Source organism: Nilaparvata lugens, chromosome 1, assembly GCF_014356525.2.
Source record: "Nilaparvata lugens isolate BPH chromosome 1, ASM1435652v1, whole genome shotgun sequence".
Classification (NCBI taxonomy): domain Eukaryota; kingdom Metazoa; phylum Arthropoda; class Insecta; order Hemiptera; family Delphacidae; genus Nilaparvata; species Nilaparvata lugens.
Window position 1 is genome coordinate 56,086,754 of NC_052504.1, and position 22,894 is coordinate 56,109,647.

Genomic DNA, 22,894 nt, shown 5'->3' on the forward strand with positions numbered 1-22,894 from the left:
AGTCAAAACAAATACAAAAACACTAAGATCAGTCAGTATTAGTACAATTGAATAAAACATGAATCACATAAAACGATTCCAATCTATTCTAAAATAGTCATGTACGGTGTACAAACATTCACCAATTAACACTGTTTTCAATACTTTTTTAAATTGTGTGCATGTGAGTTTGTGTCAGGTTTGGAGTATGTAGTTTGTTAGATGTGAAGTGGCAGTTTCTTTGTGATTTAGTGTGACTGTACAGCGGAATTCTAAGTTTGTGTCTATTTCTTGTATTTAAACTATGGAAGCAATTGGAATCATAGGTACTTATTCAAATTGCGTTGTACATAACATAATATTTTTAAGTCATATAACGAAGGCCAAGTCAGGATACCTTGGTGAATGAAATAAGGTCTACAATGTGCAATATATGGTAGCTTGCATATTATTCTTATTGCCTTTTTTTAAAAAACAAAAATTGATTTGGCGTTTGCACTGTTTGCCCAAAGCATTATTCCTTATGAAAGGAGACTCTGGATGTGTGCATAGTAAATATTCACTAATAAAGACACATCCACAGTTACACAAAGTCTCCGTAACATATACAATCCTTTGGCCATCCTGCCTGACAAATAATGAATCCATTAATGAAAATTAGCCTACTATTGTCTTAATTTGATTGATTTCGATTGGCAGTTACGGTTTGCTGGGAGCCAGTGGATGCGGAAAGACAACACTGCTGAGTTGCATTGTGGGCAGGCGGAGACTGAACACTGGAGAGATCTACGTGTTGGGTGGCAAACCGGGCACCAAGGGCAGTGGAGTGCCTGGCAAGAGAGTCGGCTATATGCCACAGGTCAGTTGCATCTATGCCACTCCATCCCACATCATTTCAACATTTTTTATGAAAAAATTCATTGGGTCTATACATTTCTATACCCAATAGACGTTCAAGTTACTTGGAACAATTTTCCAGAAGACCTTGTGACCTGAACTTTGTACTTAACCAGGTTACAGGTTCAAGTAAGTGACCAAACGGTTCAAATATAATTATGTTGACATCATTCAAGTTATATTCTTCTGATAACTGTTTTATATTCTTCTACTTATTGTTTGTGCTATCCTAATAAATAAATAACATTCCCCTAATTATTCTTATTACTTTTTCGTACACAAGATTGTATATTGGAACCGTTAAATCCAGGCATAAGCGACAGAATAAATTACTCTATTGACTGAACGTATTTTATTGTATTGTTGTAATAGATTGTTTTAAAATGTAGGGTGTTAACTACATACCTCACAAAAAATATACATTCATGAACTGAAGAGATTTAATGCTTTTGTAATATGACTCTAAATTGTACATAAATTCAATAAAAAACCGTAAGAAAAAATAATGTACAAATAAATTAAAAACTCATAAATCAAAGAGATTTTTATCTATCCCAAACCTGAAATCGAATACCTACTTCCCGTCAAACTTGGAAATGTATGCCTAACGGCATTTATAACCAATAATACGTTACAGCAGCTTTTTACAATATATTATTAATACATATTCACAATTTTACCGTACACATTATTACACTATATTTATACAATTCTATTCAGCTGGTTCTCCTGGGCTTCTAATTTCGTTTGGGCATGTTCAATAAAATAATAATAATAATTGATAAAATATTATAATATACCAGCAGGGGTTAAATACGATTCTACTATCTTCTATTATTAAGTATATTTTTCAAAAAAGTTCCCTGATTGAAGTCAAAGAATATTAACGACTTGGCCAGCCCAGCGTGTTGCTGCGTGCTCTGCATTAATTGTTGTGACGTCATTTGCAATTTTTGTATAACTGTCGCGTTCAAGTCTACTTGTCTTCCTGAATGGTGTAACACTGGCAATTACGTGCAACTATGGCCAATAGTCTATCAACTCTATATTCCACTTTATTGTTGGGTTCCTTCAACCGGGCTCAATTTTATTGAATCATGCCTACTATTACATGTCTAATACATGCTGATGGGAGAAAAAAATATGTTACAAAACCTGTACAGTATATGAGAATCATGTTGTGATAAAATAATTTAATAAAAGAGTTCTGAGATTTGTATTTCTATTCATATTACAAGTAGCCCTAAAGAAAAATACAATAAAATATTCTCATAATTTTTTTTACTAAACTGCTATGATTAAATTAAATTTTAGCGGTGAGTTGACAAACATTAGACAAAATTGAAGCTCCAAATCTTTTTACCTGCTAAATAACCTTTCAAGTCAATAAACTTGAAATAGATAAGTGAAACCTTTGCGAATGCTAAATTTAAAATGGGAATAATACATCTTTGGATGAGGGTCTTGATATCCTTGCATTCAAGAAACTTTTTTGTAGGTAGTCTATCTATAACTCATGAGTTTTTATACTTGTACTGTAAGAAGTACTTGTACCTCATTCTTTTTTACTCCATATTATGTTGTTTTTTTTAATAATGAAAACGCCGTCTTTTCTTCGCAGGAAATAGCCCTCTATGGAGAATTCTCAATTAGAGAAACAATGATGTATTTTGGATGGATCTTCGGTATGGAGACGAGCGAAATCCAAGACAGACTCGAATTTCTACTCAATTTCCTCGACTTGCCTAGTCAGAATAGACTTGTCAAAAACCTCAGGTCAGTTGGCTTTTCTTCCTACTATATAGGCTAATGGTGGCTTCCTTCTATAATAATGGCCGGTTTGATGAACGTCAATAAATATTTTGACTTAGCCGCCGAATATCCAACCTCTCTGATCGACATTAATCGGCGCGAAGGCTAGCCGAGCGGACTGAAGGATAGTATCCTTTCTTCTCTGTGCGGAGGCATAATAACCATCCACATTCTAGCTTTCGTCGTCATTCGTACAAACTCGGCGAGAGTGATGTGCTGGCATATCGGATTTCTTTGTTTGCCAATACTGTCATTGTAAATTAAACCGAATGGAAACTTTCATAGTGCAGTGGATTTGAATACCTACATGAGTACAAAATATGAAAAATATTTGCACAACACTCTTATTGTACTTGGAAACTTTATCGATCTTATACCTACAATTAGATAATTCAATGATAATATTTATTTCCCATCACATTTTAAAATGCATAAAGCCTATCTTTTCCGAAATGTTGGAAATAAATCACCTTCTTCAGAGTAACTTGATAATCGTTTGTATTATAATTTTATTACAGATTACAACGTTTTTGACAGTTAATATTGAAAAATTACTAACTTTTCTCTTTTCATTGTGTTTCAATTGAAAAGTTTGTAACTGTTCAAAATTAAATTTCTCTCCTGATGAGGAGCTTCCATATTAGTAGTGTTTATTATAGAATTATCTTAATTATTTTAATTATACGGTTAAGTTAGTTTTTGACCATTACAACCTACTGATACAGTAGGCTACTTATTTTATTGTATAGTTCAAAATAAATCCACTATCACACAACCTTACTGTTCTAATACAATATTTTTTTGTCAACAATAAATTTCAGTTTTATCTCTACGTTCATTTTATTTAATTTTCGAACAATGTTGTGTTGTTGTAGTGGTGGCCAGCAGAGACGTGTCTCGTTTGCAGTAGCACTCATGCACGATCCAGAATTGCTCATTCTTGATGAACCCACAGTCGGAGTTGATCCTCTTTTGCGTCAAAGGTAATTATTTCATTTATTTGATGATCGATTTCTCTATTTGTCCAACGATCATTAATTGAAGAGATGACATGAGTATGTATCATTGAAAAAGCAGTGTGTTACAAATTGTGATGTTTATACATAGCCTACGTATATTATTCATAAATTTATCATACATATTTGTTTAACTGTTTAATTTATTTCATTAGCTAATTTAATTTATTGGTTCAATCTCATTAGTCTGTTTAGAATTTCAATCAAACATAAAATTATTCCATACCTAAATAGTAGTATTTATTGTAAGATAAATAATTATTCTTCCATAGTTGGAGAAAAACAATATGCTTCGTTTCCATCACTAGGAAACACATGTGGGCTGATGTCGCTTATTGACTGAAGAATTCTAATGATAAAAGCCTATTTCTAAAGCTGCGTACAGATATACGCGCCTCCAACCCACTCCGCGCACGCTCCGCCCTCGTTCCTCCATCGCTCCGCAGTCGCTCCGCCCCCGCTCTGCAGTCGCACCGATCATGAACGTTACGGGAGATGTTAGCTCTTCTCGTGTTCCACTCTTGCTCCCCGGTCGATCATCAATCGCTCTGCTCGAGTGACGTTCGGTTGCGGAGCAGAGCGAAAGTCTGTACGCACCTTTAAAATAATCCAGATTACAAGTACTATATCCGGTTACATATTATGTTATTAGATCCAATTAATTCTTCACTAATATTTGTTTTGGTGGATATTTTCAGTATCTGGAACCATTTGGTACAAATAACAAAAGATGGAAATAAGACTGTTATCATTACAACACATTATATCGAAGAAGCTAGGCAAGCACACGCTGTAAGTATAGAAAAGTATAACTTTACTCAAATTATCTAATTTAGAAAATAATTACAGAAATTGAGTTTTTAAATGTTATATTTCATTGGTATCATCATTCAGGGTGTCACGATTTCATTTTTATGAGAGTCGTCTTTTCTTTGAAGTCAAGGAGAAGAATCTTGCAACTTATCCTACTTTACTCTTATTCAGTGGTCTGATCAATTATACATGTATATTCTAAAGATGCGAACTATGATAAAACATAATTATTATTACTCTGAACTATAAATCAAAAACCCATAGACAGAGTCAAAGGATCTCGAGAAAAATGCTTGATCATGCGTTAGACCAATGTAATCATTTTATTATTAAACCGCAAATTAAATAAAGGCTTGATTCAGAAGGTCTGGGAGGAACTCTTCTTTATCTACAAAAAACTCTTCATCAATTGAACATTCCTCAATTGTCAATTCCAATTCCTTCAATTGTCCATGTAAGTTTTACTGCTACATAGTTGTTTTTACAAGCTGTAGTGTTTCCACAAATTGAATAAATCTTTAGTAATTTATTGAAAATGGTTTAGAGAAATAAAAAGTTTGATGATTTATTGGTGTACAGTTCAAAATATTTTATACAAATTCCATAACTATTAGAACTATAGGCCTTAAGCTTAATTTGAAATCATTTTAAAACGTTATTCTAATATTTTTTGTAGATTGGACTGATGAGAAGCGGCAGGCTATTGGCTGAGGAATCGCCACAGGTGCTGCTCTCTATGTACGGCTGTCAAAGCTTGGAGGAAGTGTTTCTCAAGCTGAGTCGGAAGCAGGGTAACGATAACACTGTTCCCGATGTAAATATCTCTAACAATATCTCTCTGGTAAGTGAATCCTTCATTTCTCACATAAATTTCCAAGCTTTTGTATTTTTTTGTTAGTTTGAAAGTTTTTCACTTCAATTTGGAAGAGTGAAATTCCCAATAAATCCCTGCTTTCCAATGAATATACTGTACTACTGAGCAGAAAGACAATATCATAAATTGTTCACACATTGGCTTTAGCAATATGCACATCAGAACAGAAATACATTGGGAATTAGTGCTTTTCAGACTTTCAATTATCACAGATTTATTTATATGTAGTCAGATTGGTTCACCCTGCAGAGTTGAAATGATAAAAGTATCAAGTGCTAGAAAATAATCAATTTAATAAATATTATCAATCCAACAAACGATTTCATTCTGGAAATCAGGGCAGTGGCTGATAATTAATCTATGTATAAAAAAGTGGAATTGAAAAAATTGTGATATTTTGTTGAAGAATACTAATTCCACTTGAATTGATCAAATTTTAGTCATTATAACTGTTATAAATTAATCTATCCACTTACAGAATACCGTTGTCATTTTTATTCATCTGTAACTTGGTCTGCAACACTTTCATACTGGCCTTTTCAGTTTGATGCCAATTAATTTGATGTTAAGGTTTTCAAAAACATGAGTTTCCGTGAAATTATAGAATTTATATCCAATATTCTAGTTATAGAAGAAAGTTTATCTGTTATAGTACATAGAATTAGTTCAAGATGAATATTGATATGATATGTATGTTATTGCATTTTCAAAAGTTGTATTTATTATCACAATCATAAATCAATGAAATGATTCGGATAGGATCAATAGACTGGACCCAAGTAGTTTTTTATAATTATCAATTATAATTTATTTATATAAAATTCTGATCGAATAAAATTTTGAATATTGTTTGTTACAACAGGCATCCCTGAACTGGGGCAAGAAGGACGAGCCAGTGTATGTGACTGAGGAGAGCGGTGTGGTCGGCCTCAACTTCCATCAGTTCCACCAATCAAAAGAAGTGCTCATACAGGAAAACACAAACGGCCATTATGATGTGAGAAGCTTTCCTCCATTATCGTTATGTCAATTCACAATCATCAGATTCTCCTATTATTTATTCTTTCTTAATTTGCACAAACATCTTTCAATGAAATTATTGGGAGAGAGAAAAAAGACTTTAAAGTGCCAAGGAACTCTACTTAGAGACAGCAGTTAATGATTATGTATGTCGCTATTTGAGTGAGAAATGGTAAATGTTTATCGCAGTACGTAATGGCTCAAGCAATTGTTATAATTGTTGTTTTTCATATGTTTAACAGATGAACGGAATGCCTCAGGGAAGCAAGGAATCGGTGTCTTGTGACGACTGCGCGGCTGACTGCTGCAATCTCACCACCAAGGGAAAAACAAAGGCTTTGTTACAGAAGAACTTTTTGCGCATGTGGAGAAATGTCGGGTACGAAACCACAATTAGTTTAGTAATTTCTTCACTTATTTATTGTTCGAGAGAATACTGTTCCTGCTTCGGGTTTCGTAAGAGCTATTTGTTATCAAAAATACAAGTTCCAAAGTACGATTCCTAAGAAGTAACTTTGAGTAATTGTTACAGAAGAACTTTTTGCGCATGTGGAGAAATGTCGGGTTTGAAACCATTCGTATTTCGTTTTTCTACTTCTTTACTTATTTATTGAAATATTTGAGAAAAAACTGTTTCTGCTCCGAGTTTGAAGGAGTATTTTGTTATAAGAAATACAATATCCAAAGTACGATTTCTAAGAATTTACTTTACCAAGCACCCTTTGGTACGCCTAGCAACCAAAGGTTGACTAACAAATGCTTTTGTTGTCTGACCTCTTGTAATTATTATTAGTTTTTAAGTTCAAAAATGGTTTTAAGATCTTAATATGTGATAATATAACGTACCTCACATTAGGTGGGTCTTCAACTACGAATATGAATAAACTGAACGATTTTTGTCTATATTGATTGCTGCGATTTAGTTTCAAAGGAAATCCAAAACATTACTGCAATAGATTGTATGATAAAATTCATGGATAAAATGCTATAGATTTCTGACACTAAATAAATTTCTGTACTGACTGTTGGCTATCATATTGGTTTAAAGAGAATGCAACACACTACTGTGATCATTTTTATGAATAAATGTATGGCTAACTGTAATGAATTTCTATCGATGAGAAAATTCGCAGATTGGCTATGATACTGTGACTTTTAAAACAGTCTTCATTTGTTTGTAACTGAGTGCGTGTGTTGAATGTCGCAGTGTAATGCTGTTCATCTTTGCACTGCCGGTGATGCAAGTGATCCTGTTCTGCCTTGCCATTGGTCGAGACCCGACCGGCCTGCACTTGGCCATCGTCAACCAGGAAATGAACTGGGACACGATGGACTGCCCCGTCTACCACAACTGCACCTTCCAGAGCCTCAGCTGTCGATACATCAACAGCTTACGAAACGACACCATTATAAAGGTACAACAGCTGTTCAAAACTCACTAAATATGGTCCTCACCAAATAACGTGTGTTCCATCATAGGACTAGTTTAAACATGGAATTAAAATAAATGCGACCATAGCCTGATTTATTTCTGGTTTCCAGTTAAACTTGGTTTAACTGATATGTAGAATTTACGCGTCCAACTCACCAAATGTGGATTTTGGGTGGAGACAAACTACCTGTAAGGCAACACACTAAATACCAACCACCTAAAAATGTTAACTGATATGAAGTACCTTGGAACATCTGTTCTCTAATTATCCTTGCTAATGATAGGAGATTATTATAAGATATGGTTCTCATATATTTGTGGGTTCCAGGGTACGGGAAAGCCAAAATCTGACTAAGAACTTGCTACACGTGGCACGTGGTCATTTATTTAAACTCATGATACTCATGAATATAGTGAACTTGGTCAACTTATTGTTGAAGATTTCATCTCTATAAATAATTTTCAAGTCCCTACCCTTTTACAAGGCGCCTATGAAAAAATTAGAATAGTTTTCAATAAAGAGCTGGTCTTGGTAATATAGTTTGGAGATTAATGGCTCCAGTAGTAAGTTATCATTAGGAAAAACATAAGTACAAGATAACTTACTTTGTCTAGTCTTATTCTAGTTATATCAAGTGATTCATACATAAGTATTAAAGTAATGTTGAGGAATCGTTTATGCATTATATTATTGAAGTAATGTTCAGGATATCAGTTGAAGGTTAAAATGTTGAAGTGGAAGAATTGGTAATTGGTTCAGGACTACTACCGCACAATTGAGGACTCTCTAGAAGCGGTGAGGGTGGGCAAGGCGTGGGCTGCCATCTACTTTGGGCCAGACTTCTCCGAGGAGCTGGCTGCTCGCATGGTGCTCGGCAGATTTGCTGATGAAGGCACTCTCAATCGCAGTGACATTATTCTCTGGCAAGACTTGTCCAGTGAGTCTCCACATCAAGCGCTCCCAATTCTATTCGGCTTTTCTCACCGTGTCACACGTTTTTGTCATTTATAGATTTTGAGTGAATCGCTTCTAAACTATTTGTTTGTTCGTCTATGTTGTTTGCTTATGAGTGATCACTGCTTTTCTACTTGTTTTCATTGACTTTTTATGTTCCTTGGTTTCTCGTGTCCATCACTATTCTTTCGTTTTCAATGATCACCATTTTCTAGATTTCTTCATACAATTTTTAGAACATATTGATGTTGTGTAACCTCTCCATTATTAAGGAAATTGATATACAGCCAATTCCACTAAAATTAGTACTCCGAACAGATTAAGATGTATTGTTTCTAATATGAGACCTCATTTCTGTATGTTGAAGTACATTAAAGTGGAGTTGACTATAAATTTTCTAATCAATTTTCTCAATTAGAATACTCTAATTATTGTATATCACTAAACGTTGTCACTGTTAGATCTAGAGTGATTTGCTCTCACGTTATTGTTTGCTTTCGAGTGATACACTGTTTTTCAATAGTTTTCTGTTCAATAGAGTTATGTGCATAGTTTTGATTTTTGAATTTTGTGTTGTTTGTTTTTCAGGGATTCAGTGGTTTTCATTTGTTTCATATGATTTACTTTTAAAAGATGTTTGTAGTTTTATATATTTAGATCACATTTTTTAATGCTTACATGCTTCATAAAAAATGTATATAGGTAACTTTACCTGTCTATCGCTATACAATACTACAAACACTACCTTCCACTGTACTTATATACATTTACCTTAATTAAAAAAAAGACGTTCAAGCAAACTCTTAGGAGTTGATTTACTTCACAATCCTTATTTCAAAAATCGACAATTTTTATTTCAAATAACATTTATCATGACTAAACCATCTATACCAGTATATTATACTTGCTGGTAATACCGACCTGCTGAAGTCTGACGGTGGTAATAGGCCCATAACTGATAGTGCCAGTCTTCAAGTGAGTTGGAAGTAGATTTTAGACCACTTCCCCTACCCCTATCACTACTACGCGTCATATTCATCTTCCAACCAGCTACAATTTATAATTATTATTACACGCAGGTGCAATTTTTATATTTTTTTCTGTTTGATGAGTTATTTATTTTCCATCCTATGTTTGTTTCTAAACTCTTATGTTTCTTATTAGATACTGGTATGTATTTTATTCTATGTATTTTTTTCACTTTCATTTTTCTCATTACATATTATATTATCATCATATGTGTGTTTTTTCACTTTCACCTTCCGTATTAGACATTCATTCTCATCGTATATGCGTGTTTCTTCACTTTATATTTTACTAGTTTTCACTTTAATATTCATATTTCAATCGTTTGTGTGTTCGTGCACGGCACACCTGTTTGTGGCACTGTGTTTGAGTTGTTGGTTTGCACTTGGCCAGGACTACTACCAGTCGCCCGACTCGGCGATCGCGGCCGTGGAGACGGGTGACGCGTGGGGAGCCATCTATTTTACGGACAACTTCACCGACGCGCTGGTCGCCAGGATGGCTCTCGGTCGCGAGGCCGATAACGAGACCCTCGACCAGAGTGAGATGCGCGTCTGGTTGGACATGTCTAGTGAGTACATGCCTCTTGCACTTCACTGCTTCATCGTTCTCTACCACAGTAATCTATTGATACCAACCTATCGCATTCAATTTGTATATTCATGTCTCATTAGAATAAATATATAAAACATCATGTTTGTTATCGAGTGAATATACAGATATACACCGTGTCCCACGAAGAGGTTTGCACGTTTAATTTTAACCTCTTTGTTCAACAAGTCAATACTTCGACAAATTTCCACAACCGACTTGAGTATCAGGCCATTGACTGTTATTACAATTGGAAGTACTCTCACTGTATTCAGCACATACATTACCTTCAAAAGCTCAAATGATAGCTCTTGTTCTATTATTATTATTATGTTTGATTTTAAGTTAGAATGAATATTGATTATGGTTAAGAGACAAAGAGCTTATTTATCAAGTTTTTACAAAACTATCCTGTTATTTCGTAAGCTATGCTTTTCAATTCTAGTGTGTGAATAGCTTCTCAGTCATTTTATAACATTTGATTAGATGGATTGAATAGTGGCACCTTTATTTACAAATAATAACTTCCAAGTGATTATTCTCTCAATTTATAGTGTTTTCTTCCAATTTATTGTCAATTTAATTGTTCATTCTTTTAGATGTTATAAAGCCTAATATCATTTGAGAACATCAAACCATATCGTACATTACTTAACTATATAATAAAACAGAAACTTGAAACTATAGTAGGTAGTCATAATGAAAACTCATTTTATTGGCTATGGAGATATGCTATGGGCTATGGATGGATTGGCTTTATGGGCTATGGATATATGGAGATATTGGTTATGGAGATAAAGTGAATTTTACTCGCGATTATCCTGTTTTAGTAGAATTTCAAAATTATTTCAAGAAATATTATTAAAAGTACTGATCAGAAAGATTCAAAAACATATTTTACATAATAATGTGAAACGATCATTGAATGATCATTGAATTCTGTATAACCTCTCTAATGATTGAGTCACCAAAACATAAAATTTTGTTTGCAGATCAACAGATAGGACTGATGCTGAACAGAGATCTACAGGTGGCATACAGAGATTTTGCTCAAAATTTGCTCAATGCGTGTGACAACAATCCTAAACTGGCAGACATTCCTATTCAGGTAAATTGAGTCGAAGACGTTTTTAGATTATCATTGATTTCACAGGATTTATTAACTCTAATTGAAGATGATGAGCTGTTTCAGATTAAATAAGTTACTACAAAATTACGGTAAAAATTTACTACAAATACGGTAACTTACTACAAAATTATACAAAATGAGTTTCATATTGTTTCATATTCTGTGAACTATTGTATTGTCACTGAAAGAAGATTTTCAAGGATTTTGATAGCTGTTTATACTAAATCGGGTCGCTTTTTAGGCTAACTCTAATAGAAGATACATAACTGAAAGTTAGTGGGCTGGCAAACAAGTGGACACCCCTCTAATGAGAGTATCGAGAAGTCGTTAATTATTATGTGACTTCATCTAGTGTTGTTTGGAGAATAATGAATTACATTCATGTCAGCATAAAACTATTAAATTACCTCTTTTGAATTTATTTGTTGAGTACTTTTTGTGTAGGCAATTTTATTGAATATTCCATATTCAATTTTGTTCGTTTATATTCATATGTATCAATTTGAGACTAATCTAAGTCAGTCAAGTTGAGTTGAGTTGCACTTTTCCAAGGTAATTCAAAAGGACTTCAGTAACTTGAAGCCGAATATCTAATGAAGACAAATACCAAGCCAAGTCATTGATTTAATAGTAACTATGAAGAAGAATTTTGAAAACTATTATTTAGAATTCGAGAATCTAGCATTCAAGAGTTTATGATATTTATAATTAACAGTCTTCAAATTATATTTTATATTTTGAAATGATTTAAAATGTACTTGTTCCAATTATTGCATGTAGGCCCGCTGTACTGTTACTATAAATTTCAGGTGATGAAATGAAATATTGTTAACCATGATTTTACTTTTCTGATTACAGTTCAAAGAACCGATTTATGGAAGTAATGATCCAAGTTTCACCAATTTCGTAGCTCCTGGCGTTATATTAACGTAAGTAGAAAGTTTGTTTCTTTCGATAGGCTACTCAGATGTACGGTAAGAAAATTGAAATTCAGGTTCCTGGTAAAAAATACCGGTACTTTAAAACTATTGAATAGGGAATCTTTGGATGAATTTCTTAGAATTATATTATTATTTTGTTTGATATTTTAATTTTAGGGTTGTATTTGATCGAAGTAAATTTGGTTCAAAACGTTTACATGTTCATTTTGCGATAAAAATTATAATACAATCATTACATTACAATCAAAATAATAGTACAAGATGCATAAGTAATTTATTAATATAAAACTAGTTTTGTAAAGTTTCAGTGAGCTGTGTAGTCTTCCTTCATTTAAGTGCCTAAGCAAAATTACTATATTGATAATATAGTATTATAAATGGATCCATTATACAAAAATCAATAATGAATGTGTCATAAGATAAGCACAAGTAATTAAGTGTTTTGAATTTTGGAGTAAACCAAACTTTGATTGCTCCTGTGAATAATGAAATAGTTAGGTAAGTTTATTAGTTTGAAAGACTTATTTTTCATACAAAAGTGCATAAAATTTGAGGTATGTGTTTAAATAATGCAATTTTTCTTTACAGAATTGTGTTTTTCTTGGCTGTTGCGTTAACATCGTCGGCACTGATTATAGAAAGAATGGAAGGACTGTTGGACCGAAGTTGGGTTGCTGGTAAGATCTGAAAAATCAACTCTTTATTTAAGGCTACTATACTTATATCACCTTTTAGTTGCCAATTTACGAGAATTATTACCATAATTCTATTGATTCAACATTAACTAACAATCATCTAAAATATTACAAAATAGAATTCAAGTTTTTCGAATGAAAAATACTAAGAAATTGTCAAAAACCACAGATTTATTGATACTTAGAAAGACCGGTTTCGGTTATTACACTATTGTCAATCTCTGATAAACTGAGATTATCGTTCATGATAATCTCAGTTCATGAGATTCTCGTTTATCAGAGATTGACAATGGTGTAATAACCGAAACCGGTCCTTCTAAGTATCAATAAATCTGTGGTTTTTGGCAATTTCTTAGTCTTTTTCATTCAATATGAATAATTACCACAATATCAACTTCTCAACTACACAAAAAAAATTCAAGTTTAAATCGAATTATTATAGTCATAGGCCTATGTAGGTGGTTTAGATCTCTATGTGATGATTTTAGATTTTGCAAAAGTCGTATACTATTTACTCGAATTGCAAGAATGAAAATATGCATCAGCCCTTTTCCATAACATTTTCATTTCTGTAATTCAATAAAATAAATATTTCAAATTAGGGACTTGTCAAAAAAATTTTTACATCAAAGATTTTCACTGACCTAACTTAATATATATAGAAACTGGAATTGAATTACATATTTTCATTTTAAAAAACGATTTTAGATTTTGCAAAAGTCGTATATTATTTACTCGAATTGCAAGAATGAAAATATGCATCAGCCCTTTTCCATAACATCTTCATTTCTGTAATTCAATAAAATAAATATTTTAAATTTGGGACTATTCAAAAGATTTTTACATCAACGACTAGTCTTATATTTATAGATTTTTTTCAAAATTATTGAATTTTGCAGGAGTGACACCACTGGAAATTCTGTTCTCTCACGTGATCACCCAGTTCGTGGTGATGTGTGGTCAGACAGCGTTGGTGCTCATCTTCATGATCCTGGTGTTTGGAGTCGAATGCAAAGGAGACATCTTCCTTGTCATCATTCTCACAATTCTGCAGGGTCTGTGCGGAATGTGCTTCGGTAAGATAAATCAATCAAATCAAGTTTGTTTCAATTTTAAATATTTACAATAACACAAAGTAGCAATTATTAATAGGTAGTTGAATGCTCTCCGCTATAGGAAATCTCACCTGCGAATAGAGGTGGAACACTCATTCACACTGAGTTTTAATATACTTTATCATATACATACACATAAAGATAGATTAATCAGAGTCTTCTGAGATATAGAAATACCACTACTTTACAGTACGGTTGTTACTTTACTTCTATACCACTATAGTAGTGTTTTTCCTATCAAGTTAATTGATTTTTTAATTCCAAGAAATAAATTTATCTTCCAATCAGGTTTATTATACAAGTTAAAGTAAGCGAAGGCTTTCCTACTTTCCTACTAACGATTTCAATCGTAAAGTGATGGGATCCATCCTGAATTTCCACTTCAAATTGTCAATGAATAGGAAACCACCTATTGATTGGATTATGTTACACCAAAATTTGAACTATGATAGATAAAGGGCCTGTTTTATAGAAATTTGAAAGCCTCGAAAACGACAGGAGCTTTTAAATGCGCAGCGCACACTAGTCATGCTCCATCTTATCGACTTCCATGATCTCAGGCTTCTGTTGTACTGATCTCAATCAGTACACTTTCCTTATCTCTTACAGAAAATACTACGTACCGGCCTCTGTTCATGTAGATCACTGTTCAATGAAAACCAAAAAAGTTAATTATCTTTTTATCCAATGATAATGGAAACAATCTGTTCTTTACTGAGATTGTGGTTCATGGAGACCCTAAATAACCAAATTTTCTTTTTTTTAATTCTCTTTTTCAATATTGAGGCATTTTTTAGTATTTACATCTTTACACTAATTTTTCTATTTTTTTATCGTTTTCTCGGTTCTCCTATTTCTATTCTCCTTGAAATGTAATCTAATATTGCATGTTCTAAAATGTTTTATTCTCTTGAACTGATTAATATTAATGTTTTGATTACAGGTTTTGTAATATCAGCCATCTGTGAGCTTGAAAGGAATGCCATTCAATTGGCGCTTGGTAGCTTCTACCCAACTCTTCTACTCAGCGGTGAGTTATCATTCTATAAGTACCCTGAGTTACCCCTAGGTACACAAATTATTACTAGGTATCTAGTATCTAATCTGTAACTTTTATCAAGTATCACTGTCCACTCAAGGTACACAATTTATTACTACAGTATTAATTTCTCTTGCGACTCTTTTCAAGTATCAATTCCCGCCTAGGTACAAGACCATCGCTAGGTACGGTATCTATTCTGTGACTTTCTTAAATATAAATATTCCATATTTCAAAAGGAATTAGGAATCTTGCGATACAGGAATAGCAAACAGTAAGGTTTGCACACACTAGACGAGCATAGGACGTGTGTATTATGATGAAAAAAATATCTATATTCTACTATATATATGGGAGTACAGTCCTATGAGTATAGTGACTACGAGTACCTATCTTGTAGTCCTATCACTGGACTTGATATTCTATTTGAAATGTTCTATTTGTTCAAATATTCAAATATTTGTTCTAAATGTTCTATTTGAACCGCTCAAATAGAAGGAACATTTAATATTCCATCTGTTTCTCAATTTTAAATTAAACTGATTTTTTTTCAAACTGTAGTTTATATCATGAAGTGAATGATAAAGATTGAATAATTTGTACAATTTTCTAGACAGTAGGCTAATTTTCATTTTGAGTACGATCCTCGCACTTGCGGGAAGGAACAACAGACTAAAGCCCAAATCTGTTCCTGTTCAAATTTATACAACAAAGTAAAATACTAGAGATTTCTGTGACTTTTTCAAGTATAGTATCACTTTCCATACTGGATACACTACGGTAATTATCTATCACTACAGTATTTCTTCTGTGACTCTTTTCAAGTATCACTCTACCACCAGGTTCATAAATTATCACTACAGTATTTCTTCTGCGGCTCTCTTCAATTATCAATGTTCCCCTAAGGTATCGAACATAAATTACCACAATGGGTACAGTATTTATTCTGAGGTTTTTTCAAGTATGAATTTCCCCCAAAGTACACAAATTATCACTAGGTACAGTATCTAGTCTGTGACTTTCGTCAAGTATCACTTTCCACTCTAGGTACACAAGTTATTACTACAATATTAATTTCTCTTGCAACTCTTTTCAAGTTTCAATTCCCGCCTAGGTATCTATTTCTGTGACTTTTCTCAAGTATCATTTTATTCAGAGGTAAAATAAATATCAAATTATCACCAGGTACAGTATTTATTCTGTGACTTTTTCAAGTATTACTTGATGTACACACCATGTACAAAAATTATCAGTGAGGCATTTCTCCAATCATCTATTGCTCTATTGATGGTTGCAGGCGTGATCTGGCCGGTAGAAGGCATGCCAGTGATCCTGCGCTACATCAGCGCATGTCTGCCGCTGACGCTGGCCACCACATCCCTCAGGTCGATGCTGACCCGCGGCTGGTTCATCACTGAGCCCGACGTCTACCTCGGCTTCATCTCCACCATCATCTGGATCGTGCTATTCTTGTCCATCAGTATGATTGTGCTCAAAGTCAAACGCGGCTAGGGCCCCGACCACCTGTTGGCTGGCCAAATGAACTCTATCGTTGTCCTAAGAAGAAGGAGCAGAAGACGGTTGGTTTCGTCATCCGACAAATTTCAACCATCGGTACCAATTCATGAAAGTTTCTCTTCTAGTTCATTCATGAAATCAAGAAATTTGACACCTTGTGTGTGTCAACCTCAAAACTTTGGTCTGTTGTCAGTCGGCTTGATTCCTATTCCGTGCATTTATTAATACCCCACTTACAAGTCAAACACTTACGTAAACATCATAAGCAAAAATGTGTAAATAAGTATGTTCCGTAGCAATTATAAAATAACTCTACTTCATTCACTGATGAAGAATTTATTAAATTCATTTCGAGAAACAAATGAACTAATTTAAAATTACGTCATTGATACCTTAAATTTAGAAACCTACCGTCTCCCTCTTTTTCTTCTCTCCCTGATCGGCATGGGTCCCATAGACTTTGTTGTTACAAGATGGTGACCTACATTAATCACCCGAAACTACACTTCTTTGGTTTTGAATTAAGAGATTCAATCCAAACAGTCTTATGTAAGTTAGATTGACGTTGAAACTATTGGCTGCAACGAGTCGCATAAAAAGGCATTAAGCAAAGCATTGAATCTTCAGAAACAAAATAAAGGTAGGGTAATGTGAGGAACCCTTTGAAATTCCAATTGGTTTTATTAGGGAAGGTGACCAACTCATTGTAGTGTGTGAGTGCGAGCAGTTGAGTGTTGCAGCCAGAAGTTTTAGAGCAAGTAGGTATCGTTCGCCGGTCTATTGTCAACTACCAATACCCTACTATTATATTTATTAGCCTTTGAAACCTGAACACACTGCAGTCACCTCGAGTTTCTATATTAACTCAAATTTCTATTTATTGTTAATAAATTCATTTAAATAAATGCAATATTGCATAAGTTTCAGTTACAATCAAAATATCTATCCTATTGATAAACAAGAAGGTGAACATGGGATACCGTAGTCAACGATCTATATAATTATACTAACAGTATATAGATCGTTGGGGATAGTAGGTTAACTTGTGGATGGGATGCTCTGTATATCTCCACATCCCGTTTCATTTTCTGTTATTTCAGGGATATCAGGGGAGCTTCTACGTGGCTAGAGAGAAGCAAAAACACATGCAATTTCCGCATTATTTCTGGGAACCGTGACTGCTCGATGTGAACATTGTTTTTGATGGGGAAATTAAAACAAAAGTATTTGATATTCGCTGGCCAAGTAAACTCTCCCGATTTTTCCCTTGGCTAGGGGCTTTCAAATATCAGTCGATTTAAATGGCTTCCGTTTTCTTCAAGTACAGACAAATGTGTAGCCTACTACAATTTCATGCAAACAAAACTATAACCACAATATTTCACCATCTAAATATTTAGGGAATTGAAATTTTTTCAGTTCATCCTTAGTCTGAAATCTTGTCCTTAGTCTGAAATCTTGTGAAACAAGAATCTAAAATCATCTGCGTTATTTCATTGAACTTATTCTTTAGACTTTGATTAGATGACTGACTCTAAAGTGTGCACACACTAGACATACACGACTTGGTTTGTTATGTAAATATAGAGGTTGTCTAGTGAACGCTACTCAGCTCTTCAAGTTTTGAACAAGGAAGTTTTATAAACGTTTGCTGTTCGATTAAAAAAATGTTTGCAAAGCATCTGGTGATGAAATATCTACTAGATCAATTACTTGTTGTGACTGCGGTGTGTATCAAACGTTTGAAGCTACGACTCCCCAGAGCATGTCGAAAATTTCACTCTGTACCTCATGCTAAAGATGACAAACTCACCTCAATAATTACATATTCGGTGGAAAACTATTTTTAATTATAAAATTCGTTGTCGGTTAAAGCTGGTGTGTTCTTGGAAGTCGTAGCTCTCTTTAGAATAGAATTTTATTGTTCGTAGAATATCTGATAAAGTCCTATTCTATGCTCATACAACTGGTCCCGTACTGTGAAACCAAAGAACAATAGAAACTTATTGGCGAATCAAAAAAAAAAATATTTTGCTGATTATTAATAGTCTACAAAATAGTGTTGCAGAAACATTATCTAAACGTTGATGTTTTTGGAACGGTTACTCGAGCCATTATTTTTATTATTTTGTCCTCTGTAATTAGGTTTTTATGATAATGGTACAGTACTGGAAAAACAACCTCCAATGATTCCCAGCTAAGTTACTTTGGTGATAGCTTGTTTTGAAATGTGTCTTTTCAATCGATATTCAAAGTTAGAATACTGAGAGAAGTACCTTATCGGAAATAATGCAAACTGTTGATAGCTTTGGAAGAAAACTTCACAACTAATTGATTAGGTACTGACAAAGTTTCAATTTTTGCTTGTTCGCATCATCTTTCTTGAAACAGCAATCCTGATCAGATTTGTTGATCATCTCAACCAAGCGCAAGAGATGTTTCAGATTATGCAATAGGTCAGCATGCAACATGATAAAAATCTCCACACCTGGAAGAATGCAATATTGTATGAATATTTTTTGTGCGAAATAGATATATATTTGATTTGGATTGAAATTGAAAATTTGTTTACTGGAAGCTTGCCATGTTTTTTTCAATTCCAATAAGATTTTAAAAATGCGACTAAATTGTATTTAGAGAAAGTTCGATGTTGTTCACAACCTAAAAATTATACATTCCAGAGCTCTATTGGCTAGCAATGGCAAAGCTCGCAACAACGAATCAATTCTGGAAGACAAGACACGTTTTAAAATGCTATTTAATTATTTCTGAATTAGAATAAATAACAATAATTTATTTATTTTACTTTTATTTTAGAACTTAATGGCGTTGGATGAACATTTTACAATAGTAAACATATTAATGCATTTTGTAGAATATGGAACGATTTTATATGAATTCAATAGTTCGATGTAGACAATATTCAATTAATTAATTGAGCTACAAATATTTCCAATTCGATGTAAGACTCTATGGTTGTAGATATTAATTAACCGTATCGTCTATCTCCATCAACTTGTAACAAATAGCTGGAGTCATCAAACTGTTAAATTTTCTTTCAACTATTTTAGACATAATAAAATGTGAAAATTAATGAAATTTATTCTAGTATATTTTGTGCCTTGAAACTCTTATGCTACTTTCAGTACTAGAGTAACATTATCTCTATGTCGAATCATCTTCTATCATTTCCAAATTTCAATTGGCTAATTTTCTGATTCTTGAATAGTGACTTAGTCTGCTATTTTTTCTATAAAACATAACTTATTAGGAAAACATCAAACATAACATCACTATTAGTCATAGCTTAGGTGGTTCGGTCTGATAATATTCTTTTATTGGAATCTCTCTTTTTAGTGGATAACTATTAAAGGCTGGGCAGTTGCAAAATATTTAAGTTTTATTCTGTATGCATTAATTCACTGTTCATATGAACCAACTCAACCATTCAAATAATAATAATGAGATAATGTAGCATATATTATTTTGAATAGATGTTATTAGTATTTTATAGTAGAATCGGTTACTATTGTAAAATGGTTATAACAAGGGTTATATAGATTTCTTTTAATATTTATAATATTAATTAATTTTATGTCTATATACACAGTATATACTGCCAATGCATATACAACAGACCACTCCCTCCATGTCATACATAGCATGCTATATTTAATTTGATTATTGGTTTTTGAATATTCTTCATACCAAACAATAAGTTTGTATGGTTTTGATAAACTATTCCCAAGTGTATGAATAAGGTATTCACCAGAATTTTTTTAATGATTGTTCCACAATTCGATTTATGAAAAATATTCCTGGGGAAGTCTAGCTCAAAATATAATATATCTCCAAAAATAAAAACTTCGAACCTGATTGAAAATTGCATTGATTATAAACCCGATGACTTACCATTTTAGAAAGACTGTTTTTAGTGAATAAATTAGTTTACAATTTCCTCAAACCAACACCTTGATTACAGGATTATATTACATTGATATTTTTTCCAGTAATGTTTTATGATTTCAGTCATAAAATAATAATACTGTTGGTTTTTCATTGATCTATATCTACTTGAAAAAGGAAGAGAACAATAAAAGATAATAAAATAATGAACATAAAACAAAATAAAATTGAAAATGAAACTGAATCTCACTTTTTTCAACTGAATATCTGTGTGGAGTGAGCAATTTGATCATATCTAGTAAATTGGATTATAAATAGGAGAAGGTATTTCATCTAGTGAAGAATAAAATATATTTTTTTCTCGAGTTTGTAAATATTGTATTGTATTTAACCTGTATGTACAGAATATGAGAGATTTGGCAGAGTTTCGAGAAAATTGTAATTGTAGTTATTAAAGTTTAATTTTTTGATCGAAATATCTCTTGAAGGGGCCATTTTAGGATGTTATACTCCAACTCCCAATTAAAGAGTCAAATATGAAATTAGAAAATATTATCAATGATATTTTGATTCTTTTACACTGAATACTTTATTGATTGATCTTTTTGTAATGGTCTGAATGATGCAGATCCATTGAAACTGGTTTGTTTGAGTAAGTCATTGTCCAGTAATGTATTTTGCTCATTTGTAAATAATATTTGTAAGTTAATACACGATCATTTTTTCCAATCTTAAGAGTATATGTACATGGGATGAATTAGTCTGTTAGAAGACTACCTATTCAATTGTTGTTTATTCAATTTCCTCATATTTTTAAAACTCGAGTTGATGATAATATTAGTAGCAACTGGAGAAATGAAACTTTTGTATTGTGCTTCAATCTATGTTTACCGTATGTACCGTAATAAAGAAATGTATCCAACGTATAGTAAAATAAACGCAGGTGAAATTATTATCTCCATAGAATAGTGTGAATAAAATCAAAAATATTATTTGAATCAAATTGACATTAGTGTTTTAAGTTATATTTTATTGTTAAAATTTTCAATTAAGTGCTATCATTATTCATATTTTTAAGCGGATACGAGATCATACTTATGTATTCCAGTTGAAATCAGAATATTGTCAATTGATACATTGTTACATGCGTTTTTTTTCATATATGCCTACAAGTATTTTTGTAGAAACAAAATCGACTATGGGCAATAACCATCATTTCAAATAAAGTAATCAAGAAGCTCAGAATTCAAATAAAAATGTAGATAAAATATTTGAATATACAAATAAATTATATGTCCACAAATAAATAAAACAAGCCTATTTGCGAATCACTTTGAGTATACTATATTCCGTATTATTTATTCCAATAGAAAATTATCAAAACCAACTCATTGGAATTAATCTGGTAATTTGCTCATTTTTATTAGATAGTATAGCGATTTATAAATATATTACAGTTATAATTGAGGAATTATGTGTAATGATGAAATTTAATATAAGTTTTAATTTTTTAATGTTAATTATGTATGCGGAATATTCCCGTACTAGTTTGAATGGATGATTATGTAATGTTTGAATATATAATTTTTAAACGATAACTACTGTCAAGTATATCTTTTGAAGACCTGTTCAGCTGTTCACATAAACATTCATTAACTACCCTCAATAGAAATCCATACATCTGAATTGGACTTTACTGATCCAACTCAAATTTTAAAATTATGGACTTTAAAATCTACTGTTTCGTCTAATGTACTCTGAGTATGATTTTTGCCCACACTGTTTTCTTCTATAAATCCCAGGGTCTCCCTGGCCCGGCTAGACTCAGTCGGCGTCTGGGATGGGCCGCAATAAATAGGGGACGGTCCCGCGTGGTCCCTTCAACCACCCTAGCTCGTGTTGAGGGTTAAAATAGAGTAGTGAGTGTCACATTGGAGCGATTTCCTCTTATAGGTAAGAAGGGCCATGTTTCACACTGCCTGACAGCTTTTGGCTTGGTAAGGCAGGATTAGGAACAGTGTCTCGGTAACCAGGTCCCTCTCATGGACAAGGGTGGTTTCCGCCACCTCGAAATGGTGTCGTTGACTTCCTCTTCAATTTATTATCGACTACGATGACACTAGTTTGGCCAGCAGC

General features: G+C 32.9%; 1 protein-coding gene across 4 annotated transcripts in view; it reads left to right on the forward strand.

Annotated features, from left to right (window-relative positions):
- Positions 1 to 22,356, forward strand: part of LOC111045397 (ABC transporter G family member 23) — a 180,481-nt gene extending 158,125 nt beyond the window's left edge. For 3 of the 4 annotated variants that reach the window (XM_022330798.2, XM_022330797.2, XM_039437251.1), the window contains 15 exons: positions 679 to 838; positions 2,498 to 2,652; positions 3,564 to 3,671; positions 4,403 to 4,496; positions 5,194 to 5,358; positions 6,254 to 6,388; positions 6,654 to 6,790; positions 7,619 to 7,826; positions 10,218 to 10,395; positions 11,408 to 11,523; positions 12,403 to 12,473; positions 13,074 to 13,162; positions 14,080 to 14,256; positions 15,239 to 15,325; positions 16,632 to 17,214. In XM_022330798.2, the coding sequence (XP_022186490.1) occupies positions 679 to 838; positions 2,498 to 2,652; positions 3,564 to 3,671; positions 4,403 to 4,496; positions 5,194 to 5,358; positions 6,254 to 6,388; positions 6,654 to 6,790; positions 7,619 to 7,826; positions 10,218 to 10,395; positions 11,408 to 11,523; positions 12,403 to 12,473; positions 13,074 to 13,162; positions 14,080 to 14,256; positions 15,239 to 15,325; positions 16,632 to 16,846 (2,095 nt within the window). In that variant the 3' untranslated portion in view covers positions 16,847 to 17,214. Of the gene's footprint in view, positions 1 to 678; positions 839 to 2,497; positions 2,653 to 3,563; positions 3,672 to 4,402; positions 4,497 to 5,193; positions 5,359 to 6,253; positions 6,389 to 6,653; positions 6,791 to 7,618; positions 7,827 to 10,217; positions 10,396 to 11,407; positions 11,524 to 12,402; positions 12,474 to 13,073; positions 13,163 to 14,079; positions 14,257 to 15,238; positions 15,326 to 16,631 lie in introns of all 4 variants that reach the window. The other variant, XM_022330793.2, reaches the window with a different exon arrangement.
- Positions 22,357 to 22,894: the final 538 nt, after the last annotated feature.